This window comes from Dermochelys coriacea, chromosome 11, assembly GCF_009764565.3.
Source record: "Dermochelys coriacea isolate rDerCor1 chromosome 11, rDerCor1.pri.v4, whole genome shotgun sequence".
Classification (NCBI taxonomy): Eukaryota; Metazoa; Chordata; order Testudines; family Dermochelyidae; genus Dermochelys; species Dermochelys coriacea.
This window is the reverse complement of record NC_050078.2, coordinates 1,715,448-1,738,599: the sequence shown is the minus strand read 5'-3', so window position 1 is coordinate 1,738,599 and position 23,152 is coordinate 1,715,448. Positions and strand designations below refer to the sequence as shown.

At 50.7% G+C, this 23,152-nt stretch overlaps 1 protein-coding gene and 1 non-coding gene across 5 annotated transcripts in view; one reads left to right on the top strand and one right to left on the bottom strand.

Moving 5' to 3' along the window:
• The window catches only part of CFAP65 (cilia and flagella associated protein 65), a 45,757-nt gene that overhangs the window by 10,028 nt on the left and 12,577 nt on the right, over positions 1-23,152 (bottom strand). For all 4 annotated transcript variants that reach the window (XM_038421873.2, XM_043504778.1, XM_038421875.2 and 1 more), the window contains 18 exons: positions 22,273-22,410; positions 21,051-21,296; positions 20,412-20,636; positions 19,686-19,844; positions 19,065-19,230; positions 18,250-18,378; positions 17,494-17,719; positions 16,474-16,602; positions 15,741-15,917; positions 14,979-15,045; positions 8,545-8,655; positions 7,754-7,945; positions 6,649-6,807; positions 3,933-4,076; positions 3,375-3,491; positions 2,642-2,779; positions 2,051-2,116; positions 287-501 (listed from right to left, as the gene is read on the bottom strand). In XM_038421873.2, the coding sequence (XP_038277801.1) occupies positions 287-501; positions 2,051-2,116; positions 2,642-2,779; positions 3,375-3,491; positions 3,933-4,076; positions 6,649-6,807; positions 7,754-7,945; positions 8,545-8,655; positions 14,979-15,045; positions 15,741-15,917; positions 16,474-16,602; positions 17,494-17,719; positions 18,250-18,378; positions 19,065-19,230; positions 19,686-19,844; positions 20,412-20,636; positions 21,051-21,296; positions 22,273-22,410 (2,804 nt within the window). The remainder of the gene's footprint in view (positions 1-286; positions 502-2,050; positions 2,117-2,641; positions 2,780-3,374; positions 3,492-3,932; positions 4,077-6,648; positions 6,808-7,753; positions 7,946-8,544; positions 8,656-14,978; positions 15,046-15,740; positions 15,918-16,473; positions 16,603-17,493; positions 17,720-18,249; positions 18,379-19,064; positions 19,231-19,685; positions 19,845-20,411; positions 20,637-21,050; positions 21,297-22,272; positions 22,411-23,152) is intronic.
• On the top strand, positions 9,388-9,502 carry LOC119840935. The gene has a single exon (XR_005288349.1). It is a non-coding gene; the product is annotated as a U5 spliceosomal RNA (small nuclear RNA).

Below are 23,152 nucleotides of genomic sequence, written 5' to 3'. Positions count from 1 at the left end.
GGGACACAGTGGCATTACAGATCCCCAGGTTCACTTCCCAAGAGCCAGGTGTCAAGCCAGATCTCAACTCAGGTTTCTGGATTCAGCCACCCTAAATTCCCCCTGCAGCTCACAGAGAAACATCCTTTGTCACTTGCTGTCCCAATGCAATTGCTGTGCACTGTGAAACAGCTGCCATGTTTCTAGTCCAAGGGTTGAGTCGACGTACACGGGCATGCGTCGTAGCAGGAAGAGCTCTGCGTCAGGTGGAGATGTAATTCCAAACAAGAAGCCTGTCTTTTCTTACCGGCAAAGGAAGTATTTGGGGAGCTCGGAGCAGAAGTTACTCAGGAAGTCGTCCATGGAATGGGACCTGGCTGTCACTCCGAGATGTAGCAGATGGGACTTGGGAGGCTTTGGTTTAGCCCACAGTCTACTGGCTTCTTTGTCCATCAGGTGCCTCCTCTGACTGCGGCTGACGGGTGGATTGGGTGCAGGGAGGTTTTTAATGGGGGGCAGAGTCTGTTGGGGAAGAAGAAAAATTAGCCTTTTAATGAGCCTACTGCCGGCACTAACTTCTCCTTCAGTACTGAGCCCTGGTGGAGGAAATGACCAGAACTGGATGTGGATATCTGATCTCACATCACCATCCACACAGTGACCAGAGAAGGAGGAAGCGTCAAAACACGGAGGCCAAAAGGGATGAAATGGAGACTGACCCCTCTACCCAGCCTTGCAACAGGTTAGCAGCAGAGCCAACTTCCTCTTTACATTGCCCAAGACCCAGGGCCTCAGCTCATTTCATGGCAGTACTAGCCTGGGTGATCAGCGCCCAGGTCTGAGTGCCCAGGTTAGTCCAGCCCAGGGGTGAGCAGCTGCACTGCAAAGCCCTGCCCAAGTCACTGCGCACCCCCATGTGTGTCGCTTGGATCTCTGGAGGCAGACCCCAGAGTTCTCTGTGCTGCATTAAGCTGAGTCCCTCTGATTCTTTCCCAGTGAACTGGAGACAACTAGTCTGTCGAGCTGGATACAGGTGGAATTGTGGGAAGGCACTGGAAGACTGTCGGCACTCAAGTGATTTAGCCTGCATCTTCACTCAGAGTGGAGTGCTACCAGCCCACGTGAAAGCCTATACTCCCAGTCATGCCAACTAGACTCAGTTCCCACCACCATCAGTCTCAGGTGAGAGGGTTTTGTGTACAGATGGGAAAGGGTTGGGGCAACACCCGGGAAGCGTTTGTGTTAACTCTGCAGTGAAGTCAGATCCACAGGTGAAAGGGCAATTCACTCTCTATAGTCACACCCTGGCTTCTCCGCTGACAAGGGAGAATTAGTAACATTTCTGTCAAGGACGCCCAAGTAGGCCGAGATCTCCCTACACATTTCACACAGGGAAGGTGGGTCATTGCCAGCAGGTTCGAAACAGCGTGCAGCTTCCACCTAAACTGCTCACCCCTTCTCAGTCATCTCCCTTCCCAGCCAGCCTCCCTTCCATTCCAGTCTGATGTATGGCGAATGCCCCCAGTTCCCCAGCCCCAGCCTCGGCCCAGGAAACTCCCCAGGCTGGCTCTGGCAGGTCAAGAGACTCACCATGCTAGATGCACAGAACCATCTTCAGTCTCAGTCTGTCCTACAATCCCTGCTCTTGGAACTCCCTGGGTCCTGAGACCCTCTCTAAGGTCACACCCTTCATCTCACAGCCCTTTAGTACAGCCCCCCACAGAGCGGCCCACATTCAAGACACCCTGACACACTGCCAATGAACTGCGTGGCAGGCACCACCCTCTGTCCACGGTGCCAAAACTTTCACTCAGCAGCATCTTATCTCCAGCCATCAATGTATGTTTGGTTCTAATTTAACCCACCTCTTCTGTAAAGCTAGCAGCCGACAGTCATAGCCAAACAGCCTAATTCTTCTATGTATGAACATCTCCTCCCAGCTTGGCAGTCTAGCCTTTCAAGCAAGAGTTTTACTGGCTCTGTGCACCCTGTCCAGCCAGCCTCCTTGCCCCGCATTCCCCAGTATCTCACTGCTGGGCTCAGTCCACTTCCGGGGATGGAGCTGTCTTACCTTGCACTGTCTGGTCACAGCGGGCGACTTAGTGAGTTTTTCTTCTGCAGAGGAGTTTGATGAGCTCTAAACAGAGGAAAGCAAACGAGAACCAGGTTCTGTTTTACCTCCTCCCAACCGCAACAGAGCAATCGCACTCCCCAGTTAGTCAGTTTCCAGAGCCTCCGGTTCTGCTCTTCACCAGGCTCTGATCAGATATTCTCTTCCAAATGTCAGATGATCTTTAGTAAATTCAGAGTTTGCTGGACAAGGATCATTTTGATTTCCTTACAAAGCTACCACATATGCCAGCCCTTCTCCAGTGTTACACATGCAGCCGAAGGGACTGAGGTATTCTTGTGGGTAAAGCAAAAGACTTGGAGCCAAGATCATCTTGGGTTCTAGTAGCCATGGAGCAACTGACCACATGAGCTTGGGAAAATCACATGATCCCCTTGCCTGTCATCGGCCCAGAGGGGTTTATTTTTAGAGAAGGCTCCTCACTGAAACCCAGATGCTCCTCTGCAGCTGAGAAGCTGGAAAAACAAATTACACACAAAGAAGCGTCTTGTTCCCTTGGGGAACTGAGAATTCCCAGGAGCTGTTCCTTACTCTGGCATGCTGCTTTAGATTGCTCTCGGCCCCAAGGTCCTGCTCGGTGATGGTGAATTCCACAGTTTGCCGTTCCTTCTCAGCCTCCCACTCCTGGAGCTCCTTCTCGTACTTAGCCAGTGGCTGCTGCATGACAACCTAGGAAACTAACCTGAGATTAGAAGGAGCAAGGCCAGCAGGAAGGTGTAGAGAGCTGCCCATGCCACATTCTTCCTGCAACAGCGTAAGACCATGGACAGTGTATGGTTCATGCTCTCTGGCTCATAATACATGATCGTCAATAATCATGCGAACCAGCCTTCAAACCCGCGGTCCTTTTCCGTTGCCATGCCTTCCAGGACCTTGGAGGATATGCCCTGAGTCCTGCAGAGATGTGGACTGATCTCATATCAAGAGAACTCAAGAGAGTATTAGCAGTATAGGTGTATCACACATTCTGCTCCTAGCAGTACAAGAAGCAAGTGCCCCCATTCAGTGACTGCCCCAGCTCAGTACATTACTCATTACACAAGCATTTCTCACAGTTAATCTTAGTGTGACGAGCCACAGCCACACCTTTGTCACAAGTGGGGATTGAACCCCAAATGCCTAGTGCTAAACACCAATGGCCTCCAGCCCATGAGCTAAAGAACTCTGTTGTCAGTAGTAGGCTGTTAATAGCTGGGGCCACCCTAGCGGGAGAATGACAGCATCACTGAGCCAATGAAAGAGGCAGGTACCCCCCACGTCTCACCTCACACACCAGATCCGCATTGTAGAAGCATGGGTTCCCAGATGCTTGCAGCGTGATGATGCAGTGGGTACCATCCCCGGGCTGCACGACTCCCATCTCTGGTACAATCTGTAGCGTCTAAGACACAGTGAGGACTCATTACTGTGACCTCTGTCCGGTATGGGTAACACAGGCCTCGGGAATTCTCCCGGGCTGCCCTCCACATGAAATTACTAGACCTGGGAGGGATCCTGGAGCTACCCCAGGTTTCACTGGTGTGGAAGGGTGATGGGGACCCAGGCTGCCGAACAGGAGGCGTGATGCACTACTGCTGATTCTGTGCAGCTAGGATCCACTCAAGTCCACTCTCCAGACCTCCCGTTCCCTATCTTCCTCTGAGCTCTGCTGCTTTGCCCAAATCCCCAGTCATCTCCTTCAGGTTTCTAAGTACCCTTCTTCCCCCATGTGCTAATGTACATGCCACCTCCATCAGACTGCCTGCTCTCCCATTGTTCTGACGCAATCAGACAGCAGGGTCCTTTCACGGCCCAGTGCTGCAGAGCTGAAAGCAGAACTTACCTCGCTGACGCTAGAAGTGCCAACGTGCCAGGCAAAGATGACTGCCTCGCTCTCGGAGGCATTGTTGAGAAAGACGAGCCGGCTGGACTTGCTGAAGACTGGGATGTTTCCAAGGCAAATCCTGTGCTGGGATAAGAAGGCTGTCTGGAAAAGAGAAACCGGGCAGGAACTTCAGCCAGAGAAGATGGGTTCACATTCCAGAGAGACGAGCACAGCTCTATTCTGTATCTGTCTGATGTCCAGCAATCGATGGGTCACGTTTGGCTAGCACCAGATACACTAGTCACTTATATAATGCTGGACATACAAAAAAAAAAGGAAAAAAAAAAAAAAAAGGAGGACTTGTGGCACCTTAGAGACTAACAAATTTATTAGAGCATAAGCTTTCGTGAGCTACAGCTCACTTCATCGGATGCATACAGTGGAAAATATAGTGGGGGAGATTTTATATACACAGAGAACATGAAACAATGGGTGTTACCATACACATTGTAAGGAGAGTGATCACTTAAGGTGAGCTATTACCAGCAGGACAGTGGGGGTGGGGGGGGAACCTTTTGTAGTGATAATCAAGGTTGGCCATTTCTAGCACTTTACAAGAACAGTAGGAGGGGAAATAAACAAGGGGCAATAGTTTTACTTTGTGTAATGACACATCCACTCTCAGTCTTTATTCAAGCCTAAGTTAATTGTATCCAGTTTGCAAATTAATTCCAATTCAGCAGTCTCTCGTTGGAGTCTGTTTTTGAAGCTTTTTTGTTGAAGATCTCTATCAAGCGTTCTTACAACTACAATACCCACCTGCTATAGTGAAGAAACAGATTGACAGAGCCAGAAGAGTACCCAGAAGTTTCCTACTACAGGACAGGCCCAACAAAGAAAATAACAGAATGCCACTAGCCATCACCTTCAGCCCCCAACTAAAACTTCTCCAACGCATCATCAAGGATCTACAACCTATCCTGAAGGACGACCCATCACTCTCACAGATCTTGGGAGACAGGCCAGTCCTTGCTTACAGACAGCCCCCCAACCAGAAGCAAATACTCACCAACAACCACACACCACACAAGAAAAACAGTAACCCAGGAACCTATTCTTGCAACAAAGCTCGTTGCCAACTATGTCCACATATTTATTCAGGGGACACCATCATAGGGCCTAATCACATTAGCCACACTATCAGAGGCTCATTCACCTGTGCATCTACCAATGTGATATATGCCATCATGTGCCAGCAATGCCCCTCTGCCATGTACATTGGTCAAACTGGACAGTCTCTATGTAAAAGAATAAATGGACACAAATCAGACGAAAAGAATTATAACATTCAAAAACCAGTCAGAGAACACTTCAATCTCTTTGGTCACTCGATTACAGACCTAAAAGTGGCAATTCTTCAACAAAAAAAACTTCAAAAACAGACTTCAACGAGAGACTGCTGAATTGGAATTAATTTGCAAACTGGATACAATTAACTTAGGCTTGAATAAAGACTGAGAGTGGATGTGTCATTACACAAAGTAAAACTATTGCCCCTTGTTTATTTCCCCTCCTTCTGTTCTTGTAAAGTGCTGGAAATGGCCCACCTTGATTATCACTACAAAAGGCCCCCCCCCCCGGCCCTCCTGCTGGTAATAGCTCACCTTTCTTGGTCACTCTTGTTACAGTCTGTATGGTAACACCCATTGTTTCATGTTCTCTGTGTATATAAAATCTCCCCACTATATTTTCCACTGTCTGCATCCGATGAAGTGAGCTGTAGCTCACGAAAGCTTAATGCTCTAATAAATTTGTTAGTCTCTAAGGTGCCACAAGTATGCCTTTTCTTTTTACAGATACAAACTAACACGGCGGCTACTCTGAAACCTGTCATCTTCCTTACAGGAAGTCTGCTCCGCTCTTACTAAGACCTTGTCTACATTACAGGTTATGTTAGTCTAACTTTCACACCCCTGCGTGATGTAAATAATCCCCTGAGCAACGTGACCTAAGTGCCGGTGTAGACAGAGCTCTCTCAGCACAAGAGCTTCTCCCGCTGACATAGCTGCTGCCTCTTGCAGAAGCAGCGTTAGTAAGCCAACCGGAGAGCTCTCTCCTGCCAGCTTAGAGCATCTCAACTATAAGTGATCACATTGAATCCTCTCAACTTGTGTTACACCACTGGAGCACTGGATCCGGGCTCTGGCAGGCCAGCTCTCACCTGGGCCACGCAGCCCGCAAACAAGTCCCACGACACTTTTCACTGTGAACAAGCTGTTAGTTGCCTGTTTAAGTAGCCACCCTGCTGTCTGTGTCTGGATCAAGTGATGCCTAGTGTACTGCTGTTAGCACATGGGTGTGCGAGCCTGGCCCAGGAACGAAAGGAGCATAGCTTTCTTTTAATGAATAAATGAGCAAGGAAAAGCTGCTGTACTCACTAAAGGTGACCGTTAGCTATCTTTAATCTTTAATAATGCAATGGTCACATGACAACACCCCAACAACCATCTTGATTCTGGTTCCAGTGGAGATGGAATTGCAAGTAAATAGTCTTTCAGGACAACAGCTACCATGGGCAGGAATCTGGCTTTTCCAATATCAGGCCAAGGTGCTCCCCATGCAATCAGAGCCTCTAGAAAAGAGGCCACCCACCAATTTCAAACCTTTTCATGCACTTCTGGAATGATTGCCTTTATCATGCTGTGGCTATGGTAATATCACACCTGGTGCTTACCTGCCCGGGCACTGTTAGTTTTGAAGAACCTGGAGTCACTGAAGGAGACAAGACTTGGTCGAACTGGGCAGTCTGTCCCATAATATGTGGATCGTAGCCTATTCCCTGGAAGGTGATCAGAGCCGAATCTCCCTCCAAGATGTGGATGGGAACATCCACCTGCCACAGAAAGGGCAACAGGGATAAATTCAGGGCTGCATTTTGAGGGACCCCCTTACAAAGCAATGTCTTTGCGAATGGAGCTGGACTGCAGCCTCCTCATTTGGAGTAAGTGACCTGTGCAGTGGGATTCTTAGAGACACTGACTAGCCAAGTCCCCCGAGACCCACTAAGTGCAGGGAGACTCGCTGCCTGCTGGGTATGTGGGTTACATAACAGTACTGTACAACAGATACCTCTTTGGAGTAACTACTTTTGAAAGACTTCCCAGTCTGGTCCTATAGCCAATTATGGATGTGTTGCAACTTCAAGAGCCTAATTCTCCTTTGCACCAAGGCCCCTTTACACCACGCAGACCCAAAGTCTCTAGTATTTAGGCTCTCTCTGTTCTCATCCTGATTCCTCGCCCCACAGTTTCATGGTGGGGCTACAGGGGGCTCCATGTCTGGCCACGGGGCCAGTGACACTAGATCCCTGCAAGCACAAGGTGCAGGGAAAGCTACAGTTCTGGCGAGGCAGAGCAGAGACCCCTGGCCAGGGGCACGAGGAGGAGAACAAGACCCCAGCTGTGGGGCACACCACCCATTACTGAATGGCTCCTGCCAGGGGATGGCCCCGCACTCCCAGCAGTAAGTGCGTGAGCAGGGTCATGACAACAGGGCTGCAGAGGGCAGCTGAACAGTACCAGACCCAGAAGTGACACCAGGCCCCTGCAGGCGCTAAGGCCAGCAGGGGCTGTGCTTCCCCATTGTAACCAACAGATTTTTTTTGGTCAATGTCAGTGTGCCAGGTGAAATTAATGTTTCCCGAGGACCAATGATTTAAATCAGATCCTACCAAGCCAATTTCTGATGTGAACAGAGAGGGCTGCAGGATCTTGGACTCTTCAGCTGCCCCAGGGAAAGCACTTTACACGATCACTCATTTAAACTGAGGAGCATCTTACAGAGTATGTTCTGGCTTCCAGTGGTGAGAAGACCCACTCGATGTGGCTTGTCATGCCGGGAAGGATCTCCCCCCTGGGATTCAAACAGACAAACACGGGATGCTGGAAATTCTCCTCCTGGATTTTCATCACAGAGTCCAGCTGAATCTCATAAGCCACAGCCATGGAGCCCCCATTGTACAGCTCATAGATCTGCAGGTAACAGAAGAGGGGTGTAGTGCTCACTGTACCAGGCTGAAGTTAAACTAGTTAGCAACAGCCCTCAGGCCTGAGATGAGGATAAATAAAGTTCATAAGTCAGGGCATTTAATAGAACAGAGGGTCAGAGGGAGGAGACCCCATAATGCCAGAATTTATAACAAAGGGTCTGGTAGGTGACCATACAAAGCCAACATCTATCACCACATCTACATACACTCTTTCTGCTAGCGCCTCCCACACACTGCCCACCGAACGCAGTTCTACTCAGGTCCAGTGGCAGCAGGCTGCAGGAATCAACAATATAAGCTAGCATCTTATGGGACAATCAGTCCAGTCAGATCTTTGGAGATGGGAATCAGAGATGGTGACCTCCCGCCCGCCTCCTCAGTGCAGAACAGGCCCTACTGCCCATCTCAAGGGCTTGGGTTAGTTCCAGTCTCAAACCACCCATGTGATGGGGCCTCACTACTTCTCTTGAGAGGCTATTCCACAGCCTAACAAGTGCCATTGCTTCCTTCCCTCCCCAGCACAGACCAGCATTCTAGCTATTTTGCTCTGCCTACTGGTAGGTGAGAGTCATGACCACTCACCTGTTTGGGTGGGCTGGAGCTGCCAATGGCGATGGGGGTGAACAGATGCTTAGTGGAGGTAAAATGAACGTACCGCTGCTCCCGTTCCACCGTCACGCCAATGAAATTCAACTACAGTGCAGGCCAGGGAAAAGAACAAGTAATTCTCTCCAGGAAGAAAGCATCATGCTATTACAGTTACAGAACTAAATCAGTAATAACAGGAGAGGCAGACAGAAGCTAAGAGGCATAAGCAAGGAAGTTACTGACCTGTACATTCTTCCTCCCGGAAGGTTTGAATTGCACTAATCCCCACCCCCGCCCCATAGGTGCACACTCCCAGCCCGACAGCTGTGAGACAGAGCTTTGGTGCTTTATCCCCTGTACTAGGAGATGGTACCCGCCTTATCAGGGAAGAGCTGTAAGTGATTCCCTTCCTCCAGTTCTCAGTCACAGGCCCTCACGCTCGGACAGTGACCCATTCCAGGGAGCTCTCTAAAGCGTAGGAGCCTAAAAGCTGCCACAGGAACCAACAAGCATAAATGTGAAGTGGCAAACCAGTGGAGTTATCAACAATGTCCCCTCTGCAACGCAGCAGAAAGGAACCTCAGAAGCTGGATGTCCTCCCCTCACCAGCTCTAAGGAGCCCCTGAGAGGGCAGACCTCGAGCCACACGGGGCAGGGAACTGCAAGCTACAATTCCCCGTTGGAGTGCACTGGAGAAACCCAGAGCTGTTTGATCTAGAGCATGACTTCAGCGTTGAGGTGGAGACTGCTGAGGAAGCCCCAGATACAGCCATTGGACAGGGTGTAGGCAGGGTTCACAAGAAGCTTAGAAGCCTCAGAACTCCACAGCGAAATGGCTGAGCCGGTTTCTCTTCCGATCGTATAAATCTTTCACCTTTTACTAAAGATTTCCATGGAGAGGAACATTTATGAGTTTCTACCCAATTTTTTTGTGAAACTTTTTTAAGAGCCCAGGTGGGAGAGCTACTAAAGCAAGGGGGAGACAGGAGCTGCGATGATCCACAGAATTCCTGGGTTCTCAGAAACCCACAGGAGATACTGATGTAGTTCTGTAGTTAAACAAGAGCCGAGTAGACAAGAGGCTGGTGGTGCCTCTAAAGTACCTCCTCACCCTGATCAGGAAGCTGATCCTGACACAAGAAGAGAACAGGCAGTAACAGATTCCCAAGGCACGATATCAGTATTTATCATCTCAAAGCACCGTACAAATACTTAGCGCCCCAAGGATCAGGGCTCCATTGTGCCAGGCTCTGCACAAATACAAGGGAAGACAGTTCCTGCTCCAGACAATTCACAATCGAGACAGAGAAGCAAGAGTGGGCATGAGATAGTCCCCAAACCCTGCACTCCGATGAGAGCGGGAGATTCCATTTCCTGAGCTTGACTCAGGGAGCCAGGCCTGCTGGCTTTATCCAGCGGGCCCTGTTTTCACAGGACTCTGATCCCCAAGGTGAGACACCTGTTCCCCTGGACACAGGGAATGTTACCTACAGGCGGTTGTCTCCATACAACTGACAATCGAAGTAGCAGGATGGAAATCGGAGAAAGATCAAAAGGCTCAGACTTGCTGAGATCAATACTTTCAATCCTGGCTGAGACCAATACTGATGGACTCTGTAGGCACTGGAAGTCTGCCCGTGACGATCACTGTCTGTCTAAGCATGCAAAGCCCAGAGACGGACACCCCCGCAGGGAGCAGGGATGCTCAGAGAATGCCAGCTCCAGATAACTATATGCAATGACCAGTTAATAAGCTTTTGAAAGCTTGAAGCAATTAGGGGTCCATCCTATGGATTCCACATGCCAGTGGGTATCCCCCCAAGATCCTGCCCTTCAGTGGAAGTGATCAAGCCCCCTCTCTGATCTGAGCTCTGGGAATCAGGCTCTATGTCTCAGAATCTCTCAACATCTACAGCCTGCAGTCGGCTTTCTTTCAAAGCCACTGATGGCAGCAAATTCTGCCCAGCCCACTCTCCTGATCCACCACTGTGCTCTGACAGTGAAGTCAGAGCTGCAGTGCTATGGATAATGGAGATTGGTCAAGCAAAGGGTTTCCCATGCCAAAAGCTACCACCTTTCTGGAAGGGTGGAGCATGCAGGTTCCCAGAGCGGGGGATTTGCTCCTGCAAAAAGTTTCCTGCAGGAAATCAATGTGGTTTCCTTCAAAACCCCCACAAACCTAGAGTCACCTCAAAGCCAGAACAAGTCACTTTAGACCATTAGCCTGCACCCCAGTGGGAGGGGAGGGGTGAAGGCCCCATAAGAGACCAGACTCCAGATGGAAAAAGTCACTTATGAAGAGAGGCAGTCCCAGGGGAGGGAGAGAGAGGTGGGAACAAATCCATCATCTTGATCCTTTCCGGGCTGGCTTGCTAGTGATCAGCACCAAGCTGTGCTTAGGGCTCAAAGATGGACAAAGAAAATCCATGCCTTGGGTTGGCCCACATGCCCCTAACATTATCATACAGACCCCGGCCTGCAGGCAGTCTGCTCTCCAGTCTGGAAGCTCACAGATGGCAATGACCCCCACCCCAGAGCTGCTTACTGATGCCATCTGAGATATCCCAGGTCCAGCTCTTGGGACAAATACTAAAGCAGCTGTTTCCCTTGAGGCTACGATGGATTCTCCAAATGGCTCCAAGCCCCAGTGAATTCCCAGGCATGTCTCTGTTCCTCTTCTTTCCTATCAGTGCAGGCAAAGAGCAATCTTCTGCACCATTCCTGCTCCTCTTGAGGGAGAGGAGCCATATTAGCAGGAGTGTGGTAAGCAATACACAAGAACTAATTGTTCCACTCTACTCCATGCTGATTAGGCCTCAAGTGGAGTATTGTGTTCAGTTCTGGGCGCCACATTCAGGAAAGATGGGAAAAATTGGAGAAAGTCCAGAGAAGAGCAACAAAAATGATTAATGGTCTAGAAAACATGACCTATGAGGGAAGATTGAAAAAATTGGGTTTGTTTAGTCTGGAGAAGAGAAGACTGAGAGGGGACATGAGAACAGTTTCAGGTACATAACAGGCTTTTACAAGGAGCAGGGAGAAAAATTGTTCTCCTTAACCTCTGAACAGGGGTCAGCAACATGTCCATGGTAAAAATGTTGAGGTCTGTGGTAATTTTTCAAGAAACGTTGAATGACTGATTAACATAACCCCCCCCACAGTGTCTGTCACTCAATACGGTAATTTTGTCAAGTGTCCATCGCGCAACACGGTGGTGCATAGGACAAGCAGCAATGGGCTTAAATTGTAGCAAGGGAGGTTTCGGTTGGACATTAGGAAAAACTTCCTCTCAGGGTGGTTAAGCACTGGAATAAATTGCCCAGGGAGGTTGTGGAATCTCCATCACTGGAGATTGTTAAGAGCAGGTGGGACAAACACCTGTCAGGGATGGTCTAGATAACACTTAGTTCTGCCATGAGTGCAGGGGACTGGACTGGACGACCTCTCAAGGTCCCTTCCAGTCCTATGATTCTATGGTTCTATATCATGCTTCAGCTCCTGTCTAGCATCCTCCATGTGCCATGGGCAGTGGGGGGGGGGGCATGCGGAAGGGTTTCCTCAATATCTCTCCCTTTTCCCCTTCTCTCTCTCCCCACAATGTATCAGTGCAGGAGAGGGAAAGTGTGGGGGAAGGGCAGCTCCTTTCTGATGCAGCATATCAGCACCCTTGACACATGGGTGCACTGTAGCCTGTACTACACTTGTGAGTGCACGGGGGGGTGGTGTTCCCTTCAGTGCACAGATGCTGCATCTGCCCCTCCACTGGTCCAGGTCTCCCTGAGCATGGGGGCCAGCGCAGCTCTCTGTATTGGCTGTGGCAGCTCCTACAGCACCGAGCTCTCTCCAAGACTCCTTCAGCATCATTCCATTCTCACTCTCCTCTGCACCTTGGTCTGGGGCAGGGTGGTGGCCAGTGGTCTTAAGCCACCAGAGTCTCTACCAGGCAAGTCAGAGCCATGTGCTCTACTGTCCTCTGGAGCTCTAGGCCTAATCCCTTGCTGGCTGGCTGGCAGGAAGCTGCCGGCCCCTCTCTGGAGCATGCCAAGCCGGCATCGCACAGGGAGCCTGTCCAAGGGCTTCTGGGAAAGGTACAGTTAAGCCACTGTTTGAACAACTTGTTCAACGGGCTGGATTCCCAGCTGACGATAGCCCTGAAAGAATGGAACGGAAAATAAAACACAATGTGAACTCAAAGCTCTCTGAGGAAACTTCAGAGACAGACAGGAAGGTTCAGGGGGTCTGAGCCGTGCCCAGCAGAGCATAAGGTGACTTTGGCTCTAACTGAGAAAGAGAAATTAGTTCCAACCCCAAGGAAACTCTCAGGGAAAAATGCAAAACAGGAGCAGCTCTTAGCTGCTTTGGTGATCTGCAAGGCAGGGAGAACAAGTGGCAGCTCCTCACTCATGGGTGGGGAGAAAGGAACTGACAGATGAAGGCATGTGGGCTGCTGTCCCCACCTTTGTACAGGCAGGACAAAATGTACCACCTGCTGGCACTGAAGGAATAGCTGCCTCCACACCTCAGAAGCTGTGGGAGATCCTGCCGATCACATGCTGGATCTCAGAGCAGGGATCCAACGCAGCTGGTGCTTTAGGAGAAGGCCCAACTCAGAGGGATCTGAAGTGAGACAGTGCTGATGAGGAGTGATGAAGGGAGGGTAAATATACCAGAGAGAGGGCATGAACTGCAGAGGTGAAGACTCTTGCACCAAATGTGTGGAGCGGCAGAGAACCAGCCAGTGTGAAACTAGGAAAGGGAGCCTGGAAGCAAGTAGAGAAACAAGGTCCATGAAATACCGCAGGGTGGGCAAGTGTGTGGAAGACTGAAAAACCCGGAAGGCCGTTTTGAGTTGGCTCCTGAAATGAGTGTGGAGCCAGTGGAGCCATCGAAAGATGGGGCTGCTCTGCACCCGCTGTACCATGTAACAATCCTCAGGGCAGAATCCCAGACCCCCTCCAAGGAGAACGCCAGTGGGGTTCAGGTGGCAGGACGTTGGCACCCATGTGGGAATTTTGCCATGGCGCTGACATTTGTAGCCCACTCTACAGGGTTCAACTGATAAAGGATAGGAACTTAATTAATGCCAGTCAACGTGGTTTTAAATGCACTGAGAACTGACTAACTCACAGATCTCCAAAAACAGCCATCGGGGGAACCCTTGTCGAATAGGGCGTTTCTATGGGGTCCAACAGAGAGCAGTTCTAGGCTTGATGCTATTCAACATTTTCATCCATGATCGGGATGTAAATATAAAATTGCTGCTGATAAAATTTGCAGATGACATAAATGTTGGCGGAATGGTAGTAATGAGGTAGGGCTGTCCTACAGAGTGAGCTGGATCACTTGATGAGCTGAGCTCATTCAAACAAACTGCATTTCATTACAGCCAACTGCAAGGTCACACATTCAGGAACAATGACTTCAGGCCACACCTACAGAATGGGGGACTGGAAAGCAGGGATGCTGAAAAGGGTTTAGGGATCAGAGTGGGAAAGCAGCTGAACGTGAGCTCCCAGTGCGATGACATGGCAAAGACGGTCCACATTTTAAAGAGGACATTGAAAAACTGGAGATGGTGCAGAAAAGAGCCACAAAAATTATTCAAAGGCTGGAAAAATATCCTAGAGGGAGACTCAAAGAGCTCAAAAAGAACAGGAGTATTTGTGGCACCTAAGAGACTAACAAATTTATTTGAGCATAAGCGTTCGTGAGCTACTTATATGCTCAGATAAATGTGTGAGTCTCTGAGGTGCCCCAAGTCCTCCTGTTCTTTTTGTGGATACAGACTGACAGGGCCGCCGCTGCGCTGGCACCTGCCAAAAAGCTCAGTCTGTTTCATTTCTCCAAAGGAAGGCTGAGGGGAGAAAACACTAGGTAGTAGAGGGCCTGTAATCTCAGTAGTCAGGGAAAGGCAGAATAAGAGCCAAGGGCTGGAAGCTGAAGCCAGACAAAGTCCAATTCCAAATAAAGCACAATTTTTTAACAGAAGGTGATTAACCAGTGGAACCAACTCCCACGGGAAGGGCTGGATTCTCCTTCTCTTGATGTCGTCAGCTCTAGACTGGAACCTTTCTGGAAGCTGTTCTAATGAAAGTTCTTGGGCTCAATCCTGGTGTAACTGGGTGAATGTCAATGGCCTGTGCCATGCAGGTGGACAGACTAGATGATTTAGTGGTCCCTAATCTATGAAAGGTGTCATGGGACCACAAACTGATTGAATCTGGGTTTCATGCCTCGTCCGCAAGAAGGCACCTCCATCACAGCACCCCCTAGCCCCAGGCTAAGGTATTGGTTTGATACTGACCCCACGGGAAGGCCACCATTTAGTGAATGCTTCGTGACTCCTGCATAAAGTACCTCCGTGTGGATTCAGCTCCTGGAACTCACTGGCCTACTAGCTGCGCTACAAGCAACGCCTGCTATCTTACCAGAATCTCACGGCCATGGGAGACCTTCAGCAGGACCGGGAGCCGATCAGTGCCGATGAAATCATGTCTAGCAGGGCAAGAAAAACCACCAGGGTCAGCAAGAGAGAGAGAGGAAAACATTAAAAATCTAACCCTATGCCTGGAGTGACAGAATCAGGGATCACACAGTGAATGAGAGACAATTCATTTCCCTGCTAAAGAGAGTCACTGTAGAATAAGGGCCACTGATGCAGGAAGGGGCACAATTGTATTTGATATAGACACGTACCAATTTACAGGCCCGAGCCCTGGAGTTTCTGAATTCCGGAAGAGTTAAAGATCCAGGATTAGACCCCAAGTAAATGCAAAGCTGGTTAATTTTTCTATACGGAGCCACTGTCGCTGACACAGCCAGTCTCTGGGCCCAGCCTGATTTTTTTTAAAACTACTAATAGATAAAACCACACAAACGGGCTCTGGAAAGAAGCTATCCAGCCATCTTTCCATTCCCCACTCTGTCCAGCTAGCACAGGGTTGGTCCAGAGAGCCCATTCCTGAATGCCTTGGCCAATCCAGTGTTAAAAGATATTAACGTGATTGCTGTAAAGACCACATTGGGGTCAGAAAAAAAGGGACAAAGTCAGAGAGACTTCTCTGGGGGTCTGCTGGGGATGCACCATGTGATGGGAGTGGTTCCAGTATTGAGGTACAGGAGGATCCTGGCAGGTACGCACTGACCCCTGTGGAAGGGAAGGCCCAGGAGAGGGGGGCATGAACTGTCACCTGTGTGAGAGCTGCACTGTTTGCTCCTGTTCTGGGAAGAGTCTTCCTGACTTTGGGGAAACACTGAAGAGCTGGTTCTCCTGAACTCTCATCTGGTGCAGCTCACTGGGGTTGAACTCTGTTTTTTCTGCCCAGTGCTCCACATCAATCTTCTGGTCAGACGGGAACAGAAAGGCCCTATGGACCCAGCAAAGCCAGTCAGGAAGCATGAGTGAGAATGGGCATCACTCCCTTGTTCTCATGGTAAATGTGCCAAGGTCTGGGATCATGAAGTTATCAGCTTTAGCACAAGTCACGGAAGTGTTGGAAATTCCTCACCACTACCATCCTGCCAGTCCCGCTTCCCCCCCCCCCCGGCTTGGTCTGCAGAACCCTCTGGAAACCCATCTGTGGGTTCCCCACACAGATAGAGCCATGAGTCTCAGGCCTGACCTGCAGGACACAAGATGGAGCCATGAAAACTGGAACAGTCCCGCACAGTTTGTGATGGGCAGTGACCCTTGCTTTTCCTCTGTAGAAGGGCCCCAGGCAGGTGATGGGATGGAGTTCAGCCCAGCCGGGTATTCAGAACCCTCCCGCTGAAGTCCCCTGTCAAATCTCCTCCAGTTCACCCCCCGAGAACATAGAGTCCCTTGGATGCCAACTGCACTCAGTGCCCCGGCAGCAGCTCTGTGTCCTGGGGCAGCAGCTCTGATTCCAGAGGAAGGCACTGGGTTTAACAAGAGCTACGTACCATTCCACCGGCACCACCCCATTGTTCTCCAGCATGAGGATAACCACAGACGGCTCGGCTTCAATTGGAGCAGCCCCAAAGTTGAAATCCAACAGGACGGGGGTATGCACGGGAGGGACTGGGCAGATGCTGTGAAGGGCAGAGAAAGAGGAGATGAAATCAAGCCAAGAGGAGGGAAAGCTCACTTGAGGTGCTGCAGGAGCTGGATGTAACACAACTCTGGGAGGCTCCTCCCTTGGGTACCAGCAGAAGCTAGTGACCTTCACTCCTCTCGAGGGCTCCACGCTCCAGGAACATCAGCTGCCCAGAGAGGAGGCACCCAGATGCTTAAATACTTTCCCCTCCTCCTGAGAGCTGCCTCTATCTAAGGTGGCTCTTCCCTCCACACTCATAAACTGCCACATGGGGAATCTCAACTCCTAGCGGGGGCTGAGCACTCTGGGTAGGCACAGCGCACTTAGTGCCTAGAGCGGGCACAACACAGGTCATAGCAAGGAACCCCCCTGGCTGACCCAGGAGGGCTACTGCCCTCCTGAAAAGAGAGATGACTCCACACAGCACAGCCAGAATGGAAGTTCAGCCAGACGCTGGGCCCTGGAGAGGAGATGGGGACCTGAGGGAGAGCAGGGCCCATCCAAGCTCACTGCATCACCTCTGGATGGCAGCACACAGGGGAACGGGGTGGGACTCATTCCCGTTCTCCATGCCCTGCTACTATCCAGCAGGCTCACACACACGCAGCAGGGCAATGCTGAGTCCATGGAGATGGACCCGAGAGGAGAGGGAGAAAGGCGAGGTGAAATTCCAAGGGTTACAGCCTCCCCGCAGAGGGGAAAGGACAAGACAGGGAGCACAGGCCACGGGCCAGGGAGAGGTGAGGAGCTGCCTGCTTTGGGGCTGAGAAGGAGTCAGCAAAGTTTCTAGGTGACACTGAGCTGCAAATCACACCCTCTGGCCATGCTTTCCCTGCCTGGATTGTACTGCAGGTGACAGACTCCTCTGGGCCAGGTCTCTAGTCACCTGTGCCTTGTGGGAACCCTGTAGGTGAGCTCTGCGGAGGTGGGGTCTCGCTCCAGGTACTGGTTCAGAGTTTCCAGTGCAAAGAGCCTCCAGAGGTGCAGCTTGCTGATGCCGCGGGCACTTCCTGCTGCACACACATCCGTGACGCAGATAGAGGGGTAGATGCCCGTCGCTACTACACAGCAGAGGGCCTGCTGCTCCCCTACGGTGTTTGCAGGATCCAGAGCTTGCGGGAGGAGAGACAAGAACTAGTCAGTGCAAATGCTGAGGGAAGCTGCCCAGGCTGGGCTAGAAGTAGGGTCTGGATCCTCAACGGATAGCCAGACCCCTGCCTGGGATACCCGGGCACAAGTTTCAGAAGCAACCAACACATGACCATGTCTGTTATAAGACACATAAAGGGAAGCTGCCTGGGTGGGCCATCGGCATGTGGAGGAGAAGAGACAATGTGGGGCCTGGGTGGACTAGGAACCATCTCTGCCTCAGCACCCCAGGGCTCAGCTGTGTCAAACACCATCTCTGCAGACAGCACAGGGGCAAGGGAGAAAGCAAAACATCCCCTGTGAGTCCAGTCAAGCTGTACAGCACAGAGACTCCCGCCGGCAGGAATAATCCTGGGAATGGAGGGAGGGACGCAGCTGGGAGCTGACATCTTCGCAGATTCAGACACAGTTTATGTCTGGCGTGGAAAGGGCCCCCTGGCTGGATGGGATGGAATGGCCTTTTTGGTTCTTCCCAGCAAGCCAGGGCTCTCACCTTTTGGCGTTGAAATGGTGTAACTGATTGACCAGGTGTAATGCAGTTGACGGGCTGGGCTGACGGTTACTTGGACAATGGCCTTTGACCTTGCAGGAATCATCCCCTTGTAATGATCCAGCTCTAAAGCTACGAGAGAAAGGAAAGGGAGTCAGTACCGGGAGGGCACTGACTTCTTGGTCTCAGTATAATTCTCTCTCTATGTATATATCACACTATATCATATATATACCGTGTTCAGAATGTACTTATTTGTTCTGCACACACCCAGTGTGCCATTTTCAGTCCAAACCAAACACGGAAACACACTAGTCCTCATGGAGGACTCTCCAGGACAAGCTCCAAGTGTCAATCTGGAGATTGTTTTGCTTCTAGCCCTGTTTAAAAAAGTGTGCACTGATGTCATTTTTAAAAGAAAGGTTTTTTTCCCCAAATCCAAAAACTTCTGAACTGATTTTGCTCAAAATTTTACCCTTTGAGCTGAAACTTTGAGCAGGACCCCAGCATGGAAATTTTCAGCTGAAGTGAGCAATACTGGTGGAACTGGTGAATGATGAGAACAGGAAGCTTTTGTTTTAGTAGAAATTTGTTACACCTTTAACAATATTGGCAGAGGTTTGTACTAGGTACCCGGTATAAAATGAGAGACAGACAGAGAGACACACCTGTACCTTCTCAAACAGACCAGCTGTCACAGAAAGAATAGGTGTTTCTTGAGCTAGCAAGAGCAATTCATCCATTTTAGAATGCCTTTGTCTGCAATAAAACAAGGCCCAGTGCCCCCCACTCCACCTCCCCAAACATTCTTTCAATACCTAGCGGATCGCTGAGGACTTCCTCAGGGTCACACGGTCCTGTGATCATCTGCTCCACGTGGAGGATGTAGTTCAGAGAACAGGTCCCATTATTCAACAATACAAGGTCACAGGACTGCAGGCTGCCAACCAGAATGTTCCCTAGGTCCAGCTGCTCCTCTTGAGCCTAGAGCCCAAAGCCAGCACACAAGAAGCAGGGTGGTATTGTTACATCACCGCCAACTGCTCAGGGGGCAGGACAAGGCTGCTATTGGGCTAGGCCAATATACACAGTGTAGCGCAGGGATGTGCAAAATTTGACTAGAGGACCCAGTATGTACCATAGAGATTATAAAGCATTGCCTGCTGGGACTTGTAGTCTTACTATGGACCTTTGCCCAACACATAGAGCAGGGGAGCTGCATAGGCACCTGATAACAAAAGGCCAACCCAGAAGCACAGCAGAGCGGGAGTAACATTCTTTCCTCTACCACCACCTCCCTCTCTCTGGAAAGAAGCCACCACTGGGCTCCAAGCACCCTCCTCTAGTACATTACTAGGAGGCTGGAGATTCTGCTTAGCCAATTAATCCCCCGGGGAGACACTCCTTCTCTTCCCCCTCTCCCACATGCTGGTACTTACCCCAATGGTGCCCAGTGCCCCCTCGCCAATAATCCGCAGGGTGTAGCGGGTGCTCTCAGGAGACTCAGGGGTTGAACTCCCTTGGGCTCTCCACACTGACACCCAGCTTCGCAGGAGATACTTGGTCTCCTTGCCAGGAGTAAAGGTCCATAACTGAGCCTAGAATCACAGGAGGGAGAGGGCATTCACTGGTGTTCCCAACCTCTCCGCTGCCCGGGCCAGGGAGTCAATTCCAAACACATTATGGAGCAGCTGACAATCCTGAGTGTATAAGACAGACAGCACCTTCCTCCCTCACTGGTGTCTTGGTCACACTCCAGCTACCATCCTTCCATTCAGCTTTGGCCTGATCCTGATTGTGTCTCTGCCCATTACCTGACCCCTGTTTTGGGGGTTCTTACTGGGAACACACGCCCAGACACTCACAGCCAGGCCTTCTCATATGCACCAGTTCTTGCTGCCCTCCACAGGAGGTGCAAAGGGAAACCTGCATAGTGGTTTACAATATATTTGCTCCTAGTGTCTGGAAGGAAACAAGCATGTGCTGGAGCAAATCTACTTCAAGATCAAGCTGGAGGAAGCTGGCTAGCTACCCTACCCAAGTCATGTACTGGCACCCTCCACCCTTGGCCTATGGGGCTGTGAACTACTGCCATGTGTTTTTGCTCTCAGCTCTCTACAGCTCTATGGTGGGTGGCGAAAGAAAATGACTTCAGCAGAACTCACCAAGGCTTCGCTGGGCTGGATGACCCCTGTGGCGGGCTTGACGGACAGGACCTTGCTGTCAGACTCCTGGATCTTCCACTTGAAGTGCATTGGCAACCTTGTGCAGTTCTTTATGGTGTAAGTGCGTGTGGTTGAGGTCCCCACACAGGTAGGCTTGAAGTACAGATTCCCATCTCCTTCTAAGAGCAACAGAAGGGACTCGCCATTGCTCTGGAGCAGGATCTCCTATGGGACTCAGGGAAAGGGAATATACCGTAGCAGAAAACCTTAGCTGAGCTCTGAAAGAATCAGGCAAATTTGCATCTCCTTCCAAAAGGCACCTGGGATCACAACAGGGCTGAGCTCAGAGGGGGAAGGACTCCGGACCTGCCTGTCATGCTGTCACGGAGAGTTCTGAAGAGAGCTTGGCACAAGGCAGGCAGGAGAACAAGGGGCACCAGGCCCTGGAAGGCACCTGATGTGCCAATAAGAAATGGGCATATTGATAACACCCTAAGGACATTTTAGAAGACTTTAAATTCCCATTTCCAAAACAGAAGAAACCAAACTACCAAAAAGGAGAAATAACCAGGCCCACGGTGAAGGTTATCACAAAGGGAGAGAACAGAATACAAAACAGCCCTTCTACCCTCGCCCTACCTGGGTGTACTCGGGATAGGAGTTCAGCTGCAAGGACAGGATGTGCTGGTGTGTGGCCATGTCCACCGGCTGCGTTGAGAGAAGGAAGATTTGGTGGGCTCCTGGGCCTATGTACCCTGAACAGGGTTTGACCAAAACGGAGGGACAGATGTCCTGGTTCATGCAGAAGGTGATAGGGGAAGTGCCAACGTTCCAGAGCAGCACACTGCGGTAGGTGTTGGTGTTTGGACCCACCGCAGGGAACACCTGATGGACAGAAAGCGAGCCGGGAGGGCTGGGTTTATTTCAGAAGGCCAGTTTACACAGGAAATGTTTGTCCAGTTGAATTTCCCTTTCCGAAGTCTGACAAGCACCAGCCTGAGCCCTAGGTGAACCCTGCCACTACTTCTAAGGAAGCAAGAGAAGAAAGTGAATTCACTCTAAGGTGGGCAAAGTGCAGCCAGCAGGCCGACAGCAACCCGTGGAGCTGTGAGGACTGCACCTGCCCACTCCTTTATTTGTCTGAAGTGGCCTGCTGAGACTCCAAGCCCAGCATGCAATGCTTTTTACCAATCCAAACAGTCAGGCTGCACACTGGGACCAGTGGCCTCTGCAGGCCCTGCTTCTGGGTTAAAGACAAAGATGGCTGCAATCTGCTCCACTTTATGCAAATCATGTGCGGCTATTGGGTTCTTGGCAAGTTACCAAGGCGGCCTCTGGGCTAGCTGGGGAGTCTCGCCTGACGTCTCAGGAGGACTCTTCCTAGAAGGCTGCAGGTTCCCGGAGACGGAGCAAGTCAGATATTCCTTAGCCTCATGGGAAGGACGACCCCTGTGCGGGAGAAGCAGCAGCAAGAGCACGGCTTACGTCGCACTTTGCCTTGCAGGAGACGTCTCTTCCAATGAAGTCTTGGTGCACTGCTCTGCTGCTGACCCCCCAGCCCAGTGGATGGAGACTGGCTAAAGGCACATGGGGAGAGGGGCTATCTCAGCAGTCCTTACCAGTGACAAGATCAGCTTTGACAGGAAGGACCAAGATGTTCACTGCAAGCTGGGACACAAGAGAACTGGGATACAGGGGGACCCCCCTTCACCTGTCCTAAGCTGGGAGTCTCCATACAGTAGGAAGCCACCCAAAGCATGTCTCTGACTAGGACAGCAGGAGAGAGGGTTCTGTACTCCGGGACTTTCCACATCAAAGATTCACCACATACTTCCATATGACACATGCTGACCACACTCACCTTGGGGGAGTCCAGGACATAATGCGGGATGAAGTGCTGCCGATCTGCTTCAAAGGTGTGGCCCCTCAGCCGGATGGTCAGGCACCAGGATGGACACATGGTGCTGTCCTCCTCAATGTTACTATAGTGTCTCAGCACCTGCAGGCAAAGGAGAGAGAGAATCGTGCATCTGTGGGGAAGGAATGTGTCATAGAACCGTCTTCAAATGAGATAGCACATGGGCCAGCATGAGCAGCCATTCATATAATTGCCACCCTCAGAGGATACAAAGGAGATGACATGCGTCAGGGAAGCAGGGCCGGTCAGGAATGACCTCCAGAGAATGACATCCCAATGCCTGGAGACCTTCGCTGTCTATCTTATGTACTTCTCTGGCCCCCACTACTACAGGTATCTGAGCTTCACAATTTTTAATGCATTTACCCTCACCACACGCCTATGACATGCTCTTATCCCCATATTACAGCAACTGAACCCCTGAGAAACTAAGTGACATGCCCAAGGTGACACAGAAAGCCTGTGGAAGAGCTGGGAATTCAACCTTGGTCTTCTGAGTCCTGGTCGAGTGTCCCAACTATTGAACCAACTCTTCGCTCCGCAGCCATCCTGCTGCTCACACTGACGGGCCTGAACTCAGGACATGGCAAGAGGAGGGTGTCAGTGAAATGATTCTCAACCATTTTGTTGTCAAACTTTGTGGGCATTTCCAAGCCCACCCACAGAGAGGGAAGGATCAGCAATGGAACAGGCAGCTGGTTGGGGAGCATTTATCCTCCTTAGGTTACTCACTAAGACCAGAGAAAGTCTGATATAACAAAACGCCATTTAAAGAAAGCCAACTCAGCCTAACCCACCCAGGCAGTGTTGTAGCAATGTGATT